Below are 21,127 nucleotides of genomic sequence, written 5' to 3'. Positions count from 1 at the left end.
TAGAGCAACCACAGTAGGCCCGGCTTCTTACTTGAGTCTTGAAGCTCGCCCTCTCGCCCCGAACGTCCCCTTACCCCTCGTGCCTCTCCCCTTTTAAACCTATCGAGCCCCTTCTCTCCAAGCTTCTAATCGCCCCCTCTCCCTTTGCGGGCCAATCCCACGTCCTTCTCCACTAACGGTTGATCAACCGACGCCTCAACGCTCAAATCCTTCGCTTCCCTGCTCTTTTTCAGTTCCTCCAAATCCCTTTGAACCTTGCCTCCCGACCAATCACTGTGGAGGCCTCTCTGGAACCAACAGGAGGCCTTGGCCTACTTCCTGATAGTCTGTTTGCATGCAAGTTTCCTTCGGGTGAGTGGTCTGGAATTTCGGTTATTACATCGCCGCCCTGCCCCCTCCATTTTTTTTTTAAACGAGCCGTCCTGGCTAATACCGGGGAGGAATGACCGACTAAACAGACCACGGGGAGCCAATGGGAATTTCACAAACCAAGACTCGGTGACACCATTCCAATATTTATGTGTCGACGTGGCGATGGAAAATACATGAAACGAACAATGTGTGTGGCGTGAATGGTTTTTTTTTTGCTGCGCAGATGTTGCACCTCCCACGATTAGTAACGCGACCGACAGGAGGATTGCGGGGACAACGAAGTGCAACGGTCTGCTGCGTCGTCCAGGACAGCGTCAGCGCCACCATGCACATTTTGCGCGGGGCCTCATTGCCGGGCCGGCATTCTCTGCAGGTTCCCGTGACGAGGCGTCCCGGATCACACTCGGCTCTGTAGGCCGCACAAGGTCATGTACGGGTGATCTGGGTAGCACCTTGTGGCTGCGGCGGCTTGTCGGACGTCCGGCGGAACAGGGCATGGAAATGAGCTGCATGGGTGATGACGAAGATGCAGCTTTAAGCGCGATGGGTGAACATGCCAACAGCGACGTCACGACTGCATACGCATTGCGCCCGCATTGCCTCGACTATTTCGACTGGGCCCTGGCATGGCCGATGCAACTTAGGAGAAGCACGCAATGGAACCTGTGGGCAATGTAGCCACGGCCTGTCCGCCCACTGCACAGGGAAGTGGGTGATCCCGTCGCATTTTATTTCGCCCGTTAGCGGCTTGGGCTTTTGAGGTGTTCGCCATTGCCACTGTCCATGCTTTGTGTAGTCGGTCGAGCGTGACCCGTAAGGACTCTGGCCGACTTGACGCGCTTTGTGGGGGTTTTACCCAGCTGCGTTTCTATGGGAGGTTCATATTCCCTGCAGTACATGAGGTAAACGGGAGAAAACCTGGTGGTGGCACGTGGGGCCAAGACCCTTGCGATGTGGAGTTCCCAGTCGGCTTGTGTCTTGTCTACGACTTGGTAGAGCACCCCTGTCAAGGTCCTGTTAAGCCATTCGACCGCACTATCCGGTTAAGGGTGGTATGGGGAAGTGCGCAACTTCTTTGTGCCCAGCGCCTCGCACACCTTTTTGGGAGTTTTGGCGAAAGATGTCGTCCCTGGTCAGTGAGGAGCTGCTCTGGAGGGCCTTTGTCCATTACATATCCGTGCAGGAACGCGTCAGTAGTCGATTCCGCCGTCTGGTGAGGCAGTGGCCAGGCCATCGGCCATCTTGTGCGATATTCAACACCCGCTTGGAGAAATGTGTTCCCCCTTGGTGAGCATTGGATAGGCCCGAAAATATCGACGGCGACCAATCCATTGACTCTAGAAACAACAATCAGCTGTGAGGGAGGCTGTGGCACTGTGTGCTGGTGGTTTTCCGTAGCGCACATCAGTGGTAACGTGCGGCCAACAATAATCGCATTGCAGGGTCAAAAGAGTTTTCCGGCATCCCCGGTGGAGCAGCTTATTCCTGTTAACCTCCCGCGTGCCAACCTGCCTCGCACGGTTGCGGGTACTAGCAGGCATCGTCGGCGAGCATTTGCATCCCACCACATCGACAATCCTTCATGCAACACGAACTGCAATTGCATCCCACCAGCACATCAACAACCCGTATTGAGAGACGAACTGGCATTGTATCCCACCACCGCATCAACAACGCTTAGTGCAACACGAACTGGGATTGCATCCCACCACCACATCGACAACCCTTCACGGAACACGAACTGGGAACCCATTTGAAAGGTCGACACGGATTGCTCTGCCCTCACCCAGCGGCGCAAAGGGTGACAGGTTGGCATCGTCGGCCTGCAGCTCTTCCCATTCCGAACAGGCGAGACCTGAAGGGTAGTCCCCACATGGACCTTTTGCTGGTAGCTCGGCGGGGCTGAGCTGCTGCCATTGTTGCCGGTGTTTCCTGAGACGGTAATTCTCCATCGGCCATCCCCCGATGTGCACTCGCACGGTTCCGTTGAGGCAGCCTTGACAATGCGTCGGCATTGCCGCGTGTTCGGCCCTCACGATGTTGAATGTGATACGAGTGCTCCTGCGATTTCTCTAGCCAGCGCGCCAAGTTGACCCGATGGCTGATCTATGTGCAAGGAGCAGTGTAGGGCGGCGTGATCTGTGCGGACTGTAAACTTCCGGCCGTAGAGGTAGGGTCTACACATTTGCACAAAGTACGCAATTGCCAATAACTCCCGGCGGGTAACGCAGTAACGCTGCTCCGCCGGCGACAGGACGCGACTGCCGTACGCGATAACCACTTCTGCCCCGCCCTTCATCTGCGAGAGGACAGCCCCTATTACCAGATCACTGGCGTCTGTGTCTAAGATGAAGGGCAAGGATAAGTCCGGGCATGCCGGGGGCGGAGTGTCTGTGAGCCGACCGCGCAGCGTCACAAAGGAAGTTTCCTCCTCTGCCCCCCTCCCCCCCCCCCCCCAATGAGCGTTGCCCGCAAAGTGGGCAAAGACACAACCTGAAATTTGAAAAGGGGCCGTATACTACTAGTATACTACACTATACACGCCACTACTATACACTACACACTGCTACACACTACACTATACACTACACTATACAGTACACTATGGGGCCGTCCATTAATGACGTCACGCACTTGGGGGGGGGGGGTCAGACATTTGTGACGATGTGTGACGAGGGGGGGGGGGTTTGAGAAATGTGACGTCACATCAAAATGGGCAACTTTATAAATAAATATAGACAACACGTTCTACTTAATTAAATATACTTTTCAATAAATGTTTTCTCCTACAACATCAGAGTGCAGCGGCACATTAAATACGCACTACAATGGCAATAGCTTAAAGCGATTTGAAGCATGTTTTTTTTTTGGGGGGGGGGGCAGAGCTTTGTGACGTCATATTTCAGGGGGGGTGTGACTTCTTGTGACGCCGTGTGACGATAGGGGGGGATAAAAAAAATCGCGTGACGTCATTCATGGACGGCCCCAAACCGTTGAAGCAAATCAGAAACCGCTGTTGTCGGGTTCGGCAAGCAAGCGCCTGGGACCGATGCGATTGACCATCGCAGCGGAGCTGAACAAGGTGGATCGCCAGCAGAGCAGGCCCCTGACCAAGCTGCTGTTGGTGACATCATATGACGATGTGTTCAGTGGGCGAATAGAATGCAAACAAATCGACTTAAGAAAAGACCTCTGTAACCTAACTCGTTCATAAGTAGATGAGTTCCAGTACTGTAGTGTAGTGGCATATAATGTAGTGCCGTAGTATACAATGCAGTGTAGCAGTATATAACAGTGTGGTTGTACTGTGCTTGCCGTAGAACATGCTTAGAATCGACAGGAGTAAAGTTGGACTTACGAACAGACCTCTGGAACGGAACTCGTTCGTAAGGAGAGGAGCCCCTATAGTCTATCTTGTTTAATTCGGTGTCTGTGTGTGTGTTGTTTTTCATGGGCCGCGTATACCCTGCGCTGCTGTGTTTGTGTCCCCAGTGGCTCTGCGCGTGCGATGCGGCTTTCTCAGAACTACTTTTGTCGTCAAAAACAAAACTTTATGAGCGTATATAATGGCTCCACTGCTACTTCTTGGCAAGGTTTGCCGATCGGTGGGCTCAAAAGGTTGAACGCGTCGCGTGCACAGCACCGCTGTTGACATTTCTACTCTGAAAGCAAATTAACCGTTTTTTACCGGTTTTAATGCCGTAAACCGGTTACCGCAATGAAACTGGGTGGTGTTTTTTTTTTTGCAAATGAAAAAAAATAAGAATTGGCGTTTTACCCTTTCTGGCAGTTAAACAGAAGCTGTGTTCAAACAACCAACGTAGCTACCTTTTTGCAAGGCGCCAAGTCTGCATTAACCACAAATTGATTGTGGGAAAAAATGCAAAGAAACATGTTCTCATAATGATAATGTGTGCATTGTCTTAGAAACTGATTAGCCCACACCGCAGGCATCCTTCTTCCTGGCCGAGTCTCACCGGTGCCCGCAGCCCAAAGAACAATGCCACAAAGCGAACGGTACAAGGACCACGCAGGTGTAGTGACACAGCGCCGACTGCTCTCCAGCAGCGGTAGCTGCGGTGGACAGTCGGCGCACACGCCGTCGAGCACGTGCACGGTGTGTGTGTGTGTGTCGGCAGGGCGGAGGAACTGGGGCAAGGGTCGCGGAAGACCGCGTAGGGAGGCCCCTGGAACCCTCTGGTGGGTTCGATGAAGGGAGGCGTGGCCTAGGGCGAGAACAAAAGCAGCGGAGAGCGAGAGCTCCGGGGCTGCCCGATGATTCCGCGGCCGGACAGCCGTTGGCTGTGTCGGTCGACGCCGTCGGCGCAACGCGGTCAGGCTCGTGTCTAGGCCGGGCTGCACGGCAGCGTGGTCGAGAGAGCGGAGGCCGGAGTTGGTGTGACGGGATAACGAAGAGAAAGAGGGAGACGGTGCCTCCTGCAAACTACCTAATCTCCGACTGAGTGTGGGCACCGCAAGCCACACGCACACACGCCAGTGAGAGAAAGGAGGACGCTACGCAAGTATCGGAACACCGGGAGCTCGGAGTGAGCAAGTTATATACGTATGGGGTACCTCTTTTGGCAGTATCAAAAATTATGGAAAAATAAGAATAAGTTTTTCCCTTGTTTGTGTTAAGACCACGACGTTTCGGGCGCAACACCAGCGTCCATTATCAGGTGGGAAAGCATGGAGGCTTGTGTTGCGCCCGAAACGTCGGGATTTATTTCATTTTATACCCACGTGACTTTACCGAAAGAACCAAAGAGTATGGATTCCTGCAGTCGCGAAAGCTTCAAATCAAGATTGTGTTAAGATGTTCAAACACCAAATATATACCTTTTGCAAGGAATCAAGTCTGTGTTAACCACACGTAGTACTTGTGATGAGCATTCAAACAAAACATGCTCTGATAATGCATGCATTGCTTGTTTAAACTGATTGGCCTACACCAGAGACAGCCTTCTCTGTGGCCTAGTCTCACCACCAGTGTCAGACCAGAGAACAACGCCAACAGGCGAACGGTACGACGACAATGAAAGTATCCGAACACTTATAGCTCGGTGAGCAGTTACAGCTATGGGATACCTCTTCTGCCAGTATCGAAAATGACGAAAGATAAAAGTCGGGTGTTTTTACCATTTCTGGTAGGAAATCTTAACACCTGTAATACAGGGGTTTTTTTTAGGTTAGATCGCGTAAATATATGAAGGTGTGGTTAAACCCCGCCATCACCCGACACAGCCAATTAGCAAGGTTTGTCACGTAAACAGAACGTGTCCATTTTGCGTGGGATTTTTCTCCGGGTCCTCCGGTTTTTCCCCTTCCACATTCAGAATCATCAACATCACCACCACGCGTTTAGAGTAAATGGCTGCTGCTTTAAATTCACCACGTGATGATGATGATGATGATAAGCCCACCACTTGAGCTTATCCATTTGTGATAGCCAGGTCGCTTCTGAAAAAGAGTTACAAAGCAGCTCGGTGGGGGCCTTACTTGGTCACATTTTGAAAGAGCTTAATTAGTTTTAGTTTTGTGTGGAAGCGTGATGCGATGCATCGGTTGCCCAGTCGGCCACAAGGGGAGTCCCCGAATAATCAACAGATATAAACAAGTAGCAAAAATGTGAAGACACATTTAAAAAAAAAGAAATACACATTCCAACAATCTACATCAATAAATACCTGAATCTGCGTGTCTCAGAACCCTCGAGGCTACTTCCCGCCAAGGTAGAAAGCTGAAATGTGGTACACAGGTAGATTTCAGACACAAACAACAGGATACAACTGAAGTTCTCAGATTTTTCATTTTAAGGCCCCACAACTCTCGTTTTAAGTGCCCCATAAGCATTTGTGTGTTGCGTGTCATTCAGAACCCGTTCAAAATATAAGATTGCGGTTGCCTTCGTTTGATAGAACATTTAACATAAAAATAAAATAAAAGCGATAACCATTGTCCTATCTTTTATTGTTTTTGAGATGTTTCCGATTCAAGCGGTCTTGAACCAAAAAAATACGCATTTTACGATGTTCACTCAAATTTTGTTCTTTCTAATAAAAGGAACGGAATCTTAATAAGTGAGCGGTTTTCCGATGGGTGTACGTCTTGAAATGTAAGTTGAATCAAGTCATCACAAATAACTCGTGGGGTTGGTTTTTTTTGCAGAAAAATACCAAATGTTTGGAGTAATTAGTGTCTGATCGTAGATCACATCAGGCTTATTATTATATTAATTGAAAACGTTTGCCTGGCGAAGACTGCCTTCGCAAACTAGTTAGTCATGAATGCCAAACAAAGAAATCAATGTTACGAAATAAAAAAAACAATGTTACCTTTAAATCTTGACTTAAAGCTTTCGTGACCTGGCAGCCCTTTGATTGGTGGACAACCCACCACCGCTGCATTCGCTGCCCACCACTTACATTTTCATTGGCTGCTGACATTTGGGCTACGTCCATTTCAAACCTTTATAAACAGTTTGCCTTTAGAAGCTAACCCCCCTTTTCCTGATGATGGCCGCTTGTGTTGCGATCGAAACATCGTAGTATTTTTGTTCTTTTTCCTTATTTTCTTTGAACCTATCTACGCGACCTTCCCAAAAGACCCAAATAATATATTATCTTTTCTGAAGCTGGCACACGGCGTTCAAATCGTAGCGGAAGCCTCTGCTGCTCGCGGTTGTTACTGAAGCCCAGGCTTCTATTGCCAAGCGACACGCGCATGAAAAGAGCAAGATGCCCACGAACTTCATTGCTGAGCATTGTAACCAGGGCCCGATTAAGGCGTGGGGGCTTTAGGCGCTGCAGCCGAAGGGCCTCTGCCAGCTGGAGGGCCTCCAGCGATGAAGTGAAAAGTTACTTCGTTTGGAAATGCTGAATTTTATTTGTTGTTAGCCTTGTAAAAATACTTTTTTTTTCCATTAACTTTGTTTTCCTTTGGAAAATATTGCTGGGAGGCCCTCACCAGTGCCTGCAGCCCAGGGGCATACACACAAATCTGGCTGCTGTAATTACTGACGAAACGTCGTAACTCAGATTGTAAATGCTGTGGCTTGGCTCTCCAACACACAACGGGTGTGCTGTACTAATATACTACACTATACACTACACTACTATACACTACACTATACACTACACTACACTATGCACTACACTATACACTACACTATACACTACACTATACACTACATTACTATACACTACACTATACACTACACTACTATACACTACACTATACTCTACACTATACACTACTATACACTACACTATGCACTAGACTATACACTACCATACACTACACTATACACTACACTATACACTACACTATACACTACACTATACACTACACTACTATGCACTACACTATACACTACACTACTATACACTACACTATACACTACACCAGACATGGGCAAAGTACGGCCTCCGGGCCGTATACGGCCCGTTGGGCTTTTTAATCCGGCCCGCCGAACTTGTCCAAATATTATTATTATTGAATTAAATTTTAACTCTCTCCTGTAATGCCCCCATTTCCACATTAGATGGCGCACTTTGACCAGGAGTGTGGTGTATAGGGCTCGAAAGGGCACATGACCTCGCAATGCATTGTGGGCCGTCAGCGCCATTTTCAGGCTTTGTTTACATTGCTGAGTTAGAGTCGGTGCTCCCTTCACTTTTTCGCTTTGCCCTGTGAGCCCTTCTGTAAAATGAGCGGATCAAGGAAACGAAAAGTGGACAATGAGTGCCGACTGTTTAACACGGAGTGGACAACAAAATACTTTTTCACTGAAGTCAAATCGAAGGCTGTATGCCTGATATGCCAAGAAACTGTCGCAGTTTTCAACGAGTACAACATCAGCCGTCACTTTGCTACGAAGCCTAAGCCAACTACGCCAGCAAGCAGTCAACGCAAGAACGGGCGGCTACGGCTCAGAGGTTGGCAGCGGCTAATTTACAGACTCAGCAACATTTTTTTTCACCGACAAACTGCGATTCAAGAGTCAACTACCAAGGCAAGTTTTTTGGTGGCATTCGAAATAGCAAAGGCTAGCAAGCCTTTCTCCGAAGGCGAGTTTGTAAAAGAATGCAAGGTACAGACAGCATTCATCTTGTGTCCGGAGATCAAAAGCAAATTTGAAAAAGTCAGTTCATCACGCAGGACTGTGACTCGCCGTGTGGAACTGATTGATGAAAATATAGCCAGCCAATTAAACAAAAAAAGTCTGATTCCTTTGAGTTATATTCACTAGCACTGGATGAAAGTAAGGACGTAAAAGACAGTGCTCAGCTCCTCGTTTTTATCCGAGGCATTGACGACAGTTTTGCGATAACAGAGGAGTTTTTGACCATGGAGTCCCTGAAAGGAACAACGCTGGGAGAGGACTTGTATAACCAGGTGTCTGTTGTCATCGAAAGAATGAAGCTACCTTGGAGTAAACTTGTCAATGTCACAACCGGATGGATCGCCAAATTTAACTGAAAAAAAATGTTGGGCTGCTGAAAAGAATCCAGAATAAAGTGAAAGAGGAAAACCCTGACCAGGATCTTATTTTCCTTCGCTGCATCATCCATCAGGAATCCCTGTGTAAGTCTGTATTGCAGCTTAATCATGTCGTGAATCCAGCCGTAAAACTTGTTAACTTTATACGAGCAAGGGGACTTCAGCACTGTCAGTTTATTACGTTCCTGGAGGAAACTGATGCGGACCATCAGGACTTGCTGTACCACTCTCGTGTCCGCCGGTTACGTTTGGGGGAAAGTGTTACAACGAGTGTGGGAGCTGAAAGAGGACATCATCGCATTTTTGGAGTTGATGGGGAAATCTGACGAATTCCCTGAGCTAAGCGACAAGAACCGGCTGAGTGACTTTGCGTTTGCTGTGGACGTATTTTCACACATGAATGAGCTGAATGTGAAACTGCAGGGGAAAGATCAGTTTGTTCACGACATGTACCAACATGTGAAAGCCTTCAAATCCAAGCTCACTTTGTTCTCCAGACAAATTGCGAACAAATATTTCGCTCATTTCCCCCACACTTGCCATGCAGGAAGAGGCACCGCGAAACGCAAACAAAAATTAAGCAAACCACTTGAGGACCTGCACGGAGAATTCTGCCGTAGGTTCTCTGATTTCGAAAACATTGAACAGTCACTTCAGCTGGTGTCCTGTCCCCTGTCACAAGACTCTGAAACAGCACCACAGGAGCTGCAGTTGGAACTGATAGATCTTCAGTCTGACTCCGTCCTAAAGGAGACGTTCAACTCTGTTAAACTGAATGACTTTTATGCCTCACTTAACAGAGCCACGTTTCCAAACCTCCGGTGGACTGCACAGAAGATGCTGACTTTGTTTTGGCTCGACTGATGTGCGTGAGCAGACATTCAGCGTCATGAACGCCAACAAAGCCCGTCACAGATCAAAGTTAACGAATCAGCAGCTCAGACCTATCCTGAGAATTGCCACAACCAAAATAACTCCAGACTTGGATGCACTGGCAACCATGGGAGATCAACAACACTGTTCCCACTGAAACTGAAAGTGATGATGTGTTGCTGCAGCGAGGTTGGAGCCAAATCTCCGACACACAGCCTGCGTGGCTGATCTAACCTGTTAATGTAGATAATAAAGCAGTTCAAGTGAGGTAATTGGTTTGGGCGCAGGCCTTAGATGTTTCCATGATGTTTGATCAGTCACGTTACGACGTTTTTGTATTGTTCATGTTCGTGCAACTTGTTAAATTGCCTTGCAAATAAATGATTTGCTACTTGTTAAAGGCCAAATCCTTTCACGTAATGATTTTTAACACGTCATTTATATTAGTTCACACAAACACTCCATCCATCTGTTCCTGGCCCGGCCCCTCTGTCAAATTTTAGAACCCATTGTGGCCCGCGACTCAAAAAAATTGCCCACCTCTGCACTACACTATACACGACACTACTATACACTACACTACTTTACACTACACTATACACTCCACTACTATACACTACACTACTATACACTACACTACTATACACTACACTACTATACACTACACTATACACTCCACTACTCTACACTACACTATACACTACACTATACACTACACTATACACTACACTACTATACACTATACTATACACTACTCTACACTACACTATACACTACACTATACACTACACTACTATACACTATACTATGCACTACTATACACTACACTATACACTATACACTACTCTACACTACACTATACACTACTATACACTATACACTACACTATACACTACTATACACTACACTATACACTACTATACACTACACTACACTATACACTACACTATACACTACTATACACTACACTATACACTACACTATACACTACACTATACACTACACTATACACTACACTATACACTACACTATACACTACTATACACTACACTATACACTACACTATACACTACACTATACACTACACTATACACTACTATACACTACACTACACACTACACTACACACTACACTATACACTACTATACACTACACTATACACTACTATACACTACACTATGCACTACACTATACACTACCATGCGCTACACTATACACTACACTATGGGGCCGTCCATAAATGATGTCACGCACCTGGGGGGGGGGGGGTGAGTCATTTGTGACTATGTGTGACGACAACACGTTCTACTTAATTAAATTGACGTTTTAATAAATGTTTTCTCCTACATCATCAGAGTGCAGCGGCACATTAAATACGCACTACAATGACAATAGTTTAAAGCGATCTGAAGTATGTTTTATATATTTTTTGGGGGGGGGGGGCAGAGCTTTGTGACGTCATATTTGAGTGGGGGGGGGGGTCTGACTATTTGTGACACCGTGTGACGATGGGGGGGGGAAGGGTCAAAAATCGTCCAAAATCGCGTGACGTCATTTATGGACGTCCCCCCCTATACACTCCTCTACACACTAGCGCTGTACTAGTGACGAACTGGCCACGTTCTGTTTACGCGACACAACCCTTTTTACTGTGCCGGGTGGTGGCGGGTTTAACGACGCATTTATATATTTACGCGATCTCAAGAACCTTACAAAAAAGAAAAACAACCCCCTCTGCATTAGGGTTGATATTGGTCTCCCTTCTACCCGTGGGTGGGTTGCCAAGGAAAATCCGTAACTCCCCCGGCTCTGCCAGGAGATGGCGGCCCAGCTGAAGTGTGTGGGGCTCATCTCCATCTGATGAGACAATACAAATAAGGCTTCGCCCCACTCGTGGCAACAATACAGGAGCCGTCGAGATGTTCAAACACCAATTAGGTACCTACTTTTGTTTTTGCAAGGCGTCAAGTCTGCATCGGCCACACATTGCTCTTGGGAAAACACGCAAACGTGTGAGCAAGTTATATACGTATGGGGGTGGGGGGTGGGGGGTACGTCCTTTGCCATTATATAAAAAAAAAATGATGAAAAACTAAGCGTGTCTGGCAATTAAACGGGAGTTGTGTTCAGATGTTCAAAGACCATGTAGATGCCTCTTTGCGAGCAATTAGGAACTGCACTAATAACACACACTACTTGTGGCGAACATGAAAACAAACACTGCTCTAAGAATAATAATAATACAATGTACGCATTGTCTTTGAAACTGATTGGCCCTACACGTGTCCTTGTCTCACCACCAGGGTCAGACCAGAGAACGACCCCAGAAGGCGAACGGTACGAGGACAATGCACGTATCGGTGCACTTAAAGAGCAGTTACATCTGTGGGATTACCTCCTTAGCCACTATTAAAACGGATGAAAGTTTTTGTTTTACCATTTCTGGTAATAAACCTTGACGCAGCCTCTGTTCTATTGCCACGAAGGGCGAAACGAGAAAACCTAATTATTCTATTTCTGCAGCAGGTACAAGCTAACCACTCAGCTATCTCAATGCTAAATTCTATGCTAATTCCATTGTCAAGATGTGTATGCCTTAACTTAGCTATTTCAATGCTAAATTCTATGCTAATCCCTTTAACAATGGGTACATCTGCGGGTGTGTATGCTTTAACTTTTAACATAGCTATTTCTGTGACCAGTCACAAGCTAATCATTCAGCAATTTCAATGCTAAATTCTATGCTAATTCCTTTGTCAAGGCGCTTTGTTCCTCTCACACAGCTTAAAGGCCGTATCTGAACGTGGCTCTTTCACTCCAGCGCTGTCCTACCAGACAGTCTCGCCCCCTTCACCTGATGAAGGCCGCTTGTGTTGTGGCCGAAACGTCGTGAGAATATTATTGTGTTATTTTATTTTATCAATTTATTATTTTATCATCATTCTACGTGACTTTACCGAAAGAACCAAAGAAGATCATCACATTTGATACTGGCAAAAAAAATAAATGTGCCGTTGATTTTGAAAAAATATATCCCGTGTTTATTTACGACTCTTGACATTTAGCCGTTACTGTAGAGGTTAAACCCCGTTGCAGAACAGGCGGGGAGAGATTGATAGACACACAGAGGCCGTACACCCATACCCGTGTGGACTAATCTCCATCTGTTCCACACTCCCTCCCTTCTACCCGCGTGGACTAATCTCCATCTGAGAAGAGGTTTTCCCTTTTTTTTCTGCCAACAAAACAGCTGTGTTGAGAAGTTTAAAACACCGAACTGAAACCTTTTACAAGGCACAATTGTCTGCATTAACCACAATGCTTGTGGTCGGAATGCGAACAAAAAAACGTACTCCGATAATATGATGATGCATTGTCATTGAAGCTGTTTGGTCCACACCAGAGACAGCTTTCTTTTGAGCCTCGTCTCGAAACGGCGTTAGACCAGAGGACGCCAAAAGGCGTGAATGGTTTCAGCTTGGTGTTTTAACATCTCAACACAGCTGCCTTGTTGCCAGAAAAAAGGTGAAAAACGAATCTCATATTGTGGCACTGGCAAATGGAGGTCCCATGTGGATCTCCATCTGTTCCACACTCCCTCCCTTCTACCCGTGTTGTCTAATCTCCATCTGTTCCACACTCCCTCCCTGATAAAGTGTGTGGGCACGTCGCCATCTGATGACACAACAAGAACAGCATTTACCATTTGTGGCAATTATCTTCGGAGGTGTTAAGAGAAGAGTAGGTGTTAACATGTTCAAACACCAATTAGATTCCAATTTTGCAAGGCATCACGCCTGCATTAACCGCACGTACTTGTGATAATATGTGCAGGCAACATGACTCTGATAATATGGTTACGCGTTGTCCTTGCAACTGATTGGGCTGCATCTTTATCGAGGCCTTTTCTCACCACCGGTGTCAGCTTGGGCAACAAACGGAGACTCGTAGAGATACCTAGAGATACATAGAGACTCACAGAGATACACAGCGACTCATAGATATACACAGAGACTCTCAGAGATACACGGAGACTCACAGAGATACACAGAGACTCATAGAGATACACGGAGACTCAAAGAGATACATAGAGACTCATAGAGATACACAGCGACTCATAGAGATACACAGAGACTCACGGAGATACACAGCGAGTCACAGAGATACATAGAGACTCATAGAGATACACAGCGACTCATAGAGATACACAGAGACTCACAGAGATACACGGAGACTCACAGAGATACATAGAGACTCACAGAGATACACAGCGACTCATAAAGATACACAGAGACTCACAGAGATACACGGAGACTCACAGAGATACATAGAGACTCACAGAGATACACAGAGACTCACAGAGATACACAGAGACTCACAGAGATACACAGCGACTCATAGAGATACACAGAGACTCACGGAGATACACAGCGACTCACAGAGATACATAGAGACTCATAGAGATACATGAAGACTCACAGAGATACATGGAGAATCATATTGATACATGGAGACTCAGAGAGATGCATGGATACTCAAAGAGATACATAGCGACTCATAGAGAAACACAGAGACTCACAGAGATACATAGAGACTCATAGAGATACATGGAGACTCAAAGAGATACATAGAGATACCTAGAGATACATAAAGACTCACAGAGATACACAGCGACTCATAGATATACACAGAGACTCACAGAGATACACGGAGACTCACAGAGATACACAGAGACTCATAGAGATACACGGAGACTCAAAGAGATACATAGAGACTCACAGAGATACATAGAGACTCATAGAGATACATAGAGACTCACAGAGATACATAGAGACTCATAAAGATACATGGAGACTCACAGAGATACATAGAGATACCTAGAGATACACAGAGACTCACAGAGATACACAGCGACTCATAGAGATGCACAGAGACTCACAGAGATACACAAAGACTCACAGAGATACATAGAGACTCACAGAGATACACAGAGACTCACAGAGATACACAGAGACTCATAGAGATACACAGAGACTCACAGAGATACATGGATACTCACAGAGATACATAGCGACTCAGAGAGAAAAACAGAGACTCACAGAGATACAAAGAGACTCATAGCGATACATGGAGACTCACAGAGATACATGGATGCTCACAGAGATGCATTGAGGTACCTAGAGATATAAAGCGACTCATAGAGATACATGGAGACTCACAGAGATACATGGAGACTCACAGAGATACATACTGTATCGACTCATAGAGATACACAGAGACTCACAGAGATGCATAAAGACTTATAGAGATACACAGAGACTCACAGAGATACATAGAGACTCACAGAGATACATGGAGACTCACAGAGATACATAGCGACTTATACAGAAACACAGAGACTCACAAATATACAGAGAGGCTCATAGAGATACATGGAGACTCACAGAGATACATAGAGGTACCTATAGATACATAGAGACTCACAGAGATACACAGTGACTCATAGAGATACAAAGAGACTCACAGAGATACATAGAGACTCATAGAGATACATGGAGACTCACAGAGATACATGGAGACTCACAGAGATACATACTGTAGCGACTCATAGAGATACACAGAGACTCACAGAGATACATGGAGACTCACAGAGATACATGGATACTCACAGAGATACATAGCGACTCATGGAGATACACAGAGACTCACAGAGATACATAGAGACTCATAGAGATACATAGAGACTCATAGAGATGCATGGAGACTCACAGAGATACATGGATACTCACAGAGATACATAGCGACTCATAGAGAAACACAGAGACTCACAGAGATACATAGCGACTCATGGAGATACAGAGAGACTCACAGAGATACATAGAGACTCACAGAGATACATGGAGACTCATCGAGATATATGGAGACTCATAGAAACACAAAGATATACCGAGAGATACATAGCGACTCACAGAGATACACAGCGACTGATAGAGATACACAGAGACTCATAGAGATACACAGATACGCACTGAGATATATAGAGACTCGTAGCTAATACCTAGAGATTCACAAAGATACAAATACATAGAGACTTATAGAGAAACCTAGAGATACATAGAGACTCACATAGATACATAGAGATACCTAGAGATACATAGAGACTCACAGAGATACATAGCGACTCATAGAGATACACAGAGACTCATAGAGATACATGGAGACTCACAGAAACACATAGATATACCTAGAGATACATAGAGACTCACAGAGATGCATAGCGACTCATAGAGATACACAGAGATGCACTGAGACATACAGATACTCGTAGCTAATACATATAGATTAATAACGATACAAGTACATGGAGACTCATAGAGATAGCTAGAGATACACAGAGACTCACAGAGATACATAGCGACTCATAGAGATACACAGAGACTCATAGATACACATAGACTCAGAGAAACATAGTGACTCATAGATTCATAGAGATAAATTGGAGACTCAGAGAAACATGGAGACTAATAGAGATACACAGCGACTCAGAGATGCATTGAGATACATAGAGATACGTAGAAACTTAGATAGATATCGAGAATCACAGAGAAACATAGAGACTCATATAGACTGATATATGATACCTAAAGATTAATAGAGATAAACGTACATAGAGAGTCATAGAGATACGTAGCGACTCAGAGATACATAGTGACCTAAGGAGATACATAGAGACTGAGAGATACAAAGAGACTCATAGAGGCACATATATACTCATAGAGATAAATGGAGACTCACAGAGATACATAAAGACTCACAGAGATACATGGAGACTCACAGAGATACATGGATACAGATAGAGATACATAGAGACTCGCGGAGATACATAGAGACGCATAGATATACATGGAGACTCACAGAGATACATGAAGACTCATAGAGATACGTGGAGATAAATGGAGACTTACATAGATCCATAGAGACTCAATGAGATACATGTATACTCACTGAGATAGATAGAGACTCATAGAGAGACGTAGAGATAAATGGAGACTTACAGAGATACATGGAGACACATTGAGATACATGGAGACTCACTGAAATAGATAGAGACTCATAGAGATACGTGGAGATAAATGGAGACTTACAGAGATAGATGGAGACTCATTGAGATACATGGAGACTCACTGAGATAGATAGATAGAGACTCATAGAGATACGTGGAGATAAATTGAGACTCACAGAGATAGATAAGAGACCCATATAGATACATGGAGACTCATAGAGATACATAGAGACTCATAGAGATAAATGGATACTCATAAAGATACATCGAGACTCACAGAGATACATAGAGACTCATAGAGATAAATAGAGACTCACAGAGATACATGGATACTCACAGAGATACATTGATACTCATATAGATACAGAGAGTCTCACAGAGATAGATTGAGACTCACATATATACATGGAGACTCATCGAGATACATAGAGACCCATAGAGACATATGGAGACTCATAGAGATACATAGACTCAAAGAGATAAATTGAGACTCACAAAGATAGATAGAGACTCACAGAGATACATGGAGACTCACAGAGATACATGGATACTAATAGAGACACATAGAGACTCATTGAGATACATAGAGACTCATAGAGATACGTGGAGATAAATAGAGACTTCCAGAGATACATGGAGACTCATTGAGATACATGGAGACTCACAGAGATCGATAGAGACTCATAGAGATACGTGGAGATAAATAGAGACTCACAAAGATACATAAGAGACTCAGAGATATATGGAGACTCATAGAGATACATAGAGACTCATAGAGATACATTGATACTCATAGAGATACATGGTATCTTACAGAGATACATGGAGAAACATCGAGATACATAGAGACCAATAGAGATATATGGAGACTCATAGAGATACATATAGACTCATAGAGATACATGTAGACTCACAGAGATACACAGAGACCAACAGAGATACATGGAGACTCACAGAGATACATGTAGACTCATAGAGATAGATAGAGACTTATAGAGATACATATACACTATAGAGATACGTGGAGACTCACAGAGATACATAGAGACCCATAGAGATATATGGAGACTCACAGAGATACATAGAGACTCATAGAGATACATGGAGACTCACAGAGATGCATTGCGTTACCTAGAGATACCTAGAGACTCACAGAGATACACAGTGACTCATAGAGATACACAGAGACTCACAGAGATACAGAGAGACTCATAGAGATACATGGAGACTCACAGAGATACATAGAGGTACCTATAGATACATAGAGACTCACAGAGATACACAGTGACTCATAGAGATACACAGAGACTCACAGAGATACAGAGAGACTCATAGAGATACATGGAGACTCACAGAGATACATAGAGGTACCTATAGATACATAGAGACTCACAGAGATACACAGTGACTCATAGAGATACACAGAGACTCACAGAGATACATAGAGACTCATAGAGATACATGGAGACTCACAGAGATACATGGATACTCACAGAGATACATAGCGACTTATGGAGATAGACAGAGACTCACAGAGATACATAGAGACTCATAGAGATACATAGAGACTCATAGAGATACATGGAGACTCACAGAGATACCTGGATACTCACAGAGATACATAGCGACTCATAGAGAAACACAGAGACTCACAGAGATACATAGAGACTTATAGAAATACATGGAGACTCACCGTGATACATAGAGGTACCTAGAGATACATAGAGACTCACAGAGATACATAGTGACTCAGAGCGATACACAGAGACTCACAGAGATACATAGCGACTCATGGAGATACAGAGAGACTCACAGAGATACATAGAGACTCACAGAGATACATGGAGACTCATCGAGATATATGGAGACTCATAGAAACACAAAGATATACCGAGAGATACATAGCGACTCACAGAGATACACAGGGACTCATAGAGAAACACAGAGACTCATAGAGATACACAGAGACTCATAGAGATACATAGAGATACACTGAGACATACAGAGACTTGTAGCTAATACATAGAGATTCATAACGATACAAGTACATGGAGACTCATAGAGATAGCTAGAGATACATAGAGACTCACAGAGATACATAGCGACTCATAGAGATACACAGAGACTCATAGCTACACAGAGACTCAGAGAAACAAAGTGACTCATAGATTCATAGAGATAAATTGGAGACTCAGAGAAACATGGAGACTCATAGAGATACACAGCAACTCAGAGATGCATTGAGATACATAGAGATACGTAGAAACTTAGATATATATCGAGAATCACAGAGAAACATAGAGACTCATATAGACTGATATATGATACCTAAAGATTAATAGAGATAAACGTACATAGAGACTCATAGAGATACGTAGCGACTCAGAGATACATAGTGACCTAAGGAGATACATAGAGACTGAGAGATACAAAGAGACTCATAGAGGCACATATATACTCATAGAGATAAATGGAGACTCACAGAGATACATAAAGACTCACAGAGATACATGGAGACTCACAGAGATACATGTATACTGAAAGAGATACATAGAGACTCACGGAGATACATAGAGACGCATAGATATACATGGAGACTCACAGAGATACATGAAGACTCATAGAGATACGTGGAGATAAATGGAGACTTACATAGATACATGGAGACTCAATGAGATACATGTATACTCACTGAGATAGATAGAGACTCACAGAGATACATAGAGACTCATAGAGATACATGGAGACTCAAAGAGATACATAGAGATACCTAGAGATACATAGAGACTCACAGAGATACACAGCGACTCATAGATATACACAGAGACTCACAGAGATACACGGAGACTCACAGAGATACACAGAGACTCATAGAGATACACGGAGACTCAAAGAGATACATAGAGACTCACAGAGATACATAGAGACTCATAGAGATACATAGAGACTCACAGAGATACATAGAGACTCATAAAGATACATGGAGACTCACAGAGATACATAGAGATACATAGAGATACACAGAGACTCCCAGAGATACACAGCGACTCATAGAGATGCACAGAGACTCACAGAGATACACAAAGACTCACAGAGATACATAGAGACTCACAGAGATACATGGATACTCACAGAGATACATAGCGACTCAGAGAGAAAAACAGAGACTTACAGAGATACAAAGAGACTCATAGCGATACATGGAGACTCACAGAGATACATGGATGCTCACAGAGATACATTGAGGTACCTAGAGATACAAAGCGACTCATAGAGATACATGGAGACTCACAGAGATACATGGAGACTCACAGAGATACATACTGTATCGACTCATAGAGATACACGGAGACTCACAGAGATACACAGAGACTCATAGAGATACACGGAGACTCAAAGAGATACATAGAGACTCACAGAGATACATAGAGACTCATAGAGATACATAGAGACTCACAGAGATACATAGAGACTCATAAAGATACATGGAGACTCACAGAGATACATAGAGATACATAGAGATACACAGAGACTCCCAGAGATACACAGCGACTCATAGAGATGCACAGAGACTCACAGAGATACACAAAGACTCACAGAGATACATAGAGACTCACAGAGATACATGGATACTCACAGAGATACATAGCGACTCAGAGAGAAAAACAGAGACTTACAGAGATACAAAGAGACTCATAGCGATACATGGAGACTCACAGAGATACATGGATGCTCACAGAGATACATTGAGGTACCTAGAGATACAAAGCGACTCATAGAGATACATGGAGACTCACAGAGATACATGGAGACTCACAGAGATACATACTGTATCGACTCATAGAGATACACAGAGACTCACAGAGATGCATAAAGACTTATAGAGATACACAGAGACTCACAGAGATACATAGAGACTCACAGAGATACATGGAGACTCACAGAGATACATAGCGACTTATACAGAAACACAGAGACTCACAAAGATACAGAGAGACTCATAGAGATACATGGAGACTCACAGAGATACATAGAGGTACCTATAGATACATAGAGACTCACAGAGATACACAATGACTCATAGAGATACAAAGAGACTCACAGAGATACATAGAGACTCATAGAGATACATGGAGACTCACAGAGATACATGGAGACTCACAGAGATACATACTGTAGCGACTCATAGAGATACACAGAGACTCACAGAGATACATGGAGACTCACAGAGATACATGGATACTCACAGAGATACATAGCGACTCATGGAGATACACAGAGACTCACAGAGATACATAGAGACTCATAGAGATACAT

General features: G+C 44.4%; 1 protein-coding gene across 3 annotated transcripts in view; it reads left to right on the top strand.

The window, feature by feature from the left end:
• COXFA4L3 (cytochrome c oxidase associated subunit FA4L3) overlaps window positions 1–21,127 on the top strand; it is a 67,776-nt gene that overhangs the window by 15,513 nt on the left and 31,136 nt on the right. The window contains exon 2 of one of the 3 annotated variants that reach the window (XM_076052684.1): window positions 4,311–4,406. The exons of 1 other annotated variant lie outside the window; for it this stretch is intronic. In XM_076052684.1, coding sequence (XP_075908799.1) covers window positions 4,311–4,406 — 96 coding nt within the window. Of the gene's footprint in view, window positions 1–4,310; window positions 4,407–21,127 lie in introns of those variants that run through there. One more of the 3 variants, XM_076052686.1, reaches the window with a different exon arrangement.

Source organism: Petromyzon marinus, chromosome 57 (genome assembly GCF_048934315.1).
Source record: "Petromyzon marinus isolate PM22_M1 ecotype Great Lakes invasive population chromosome 57, UKy_Petmar_22M1.pri1.0, whole genome shotgun sequence".
In the NCBI taxonomy this organism is placed as follows: domain Eukaryota; kingdom Metazoa; phylum Chordata; class Hyperoartia; order Petromyzontiformes; family Petromyzontidae; genus Petromyzon; species Petromyzon marinus.
This window is presented reverse-complemented; position numbering and strand designations above follow the sequence as displayed.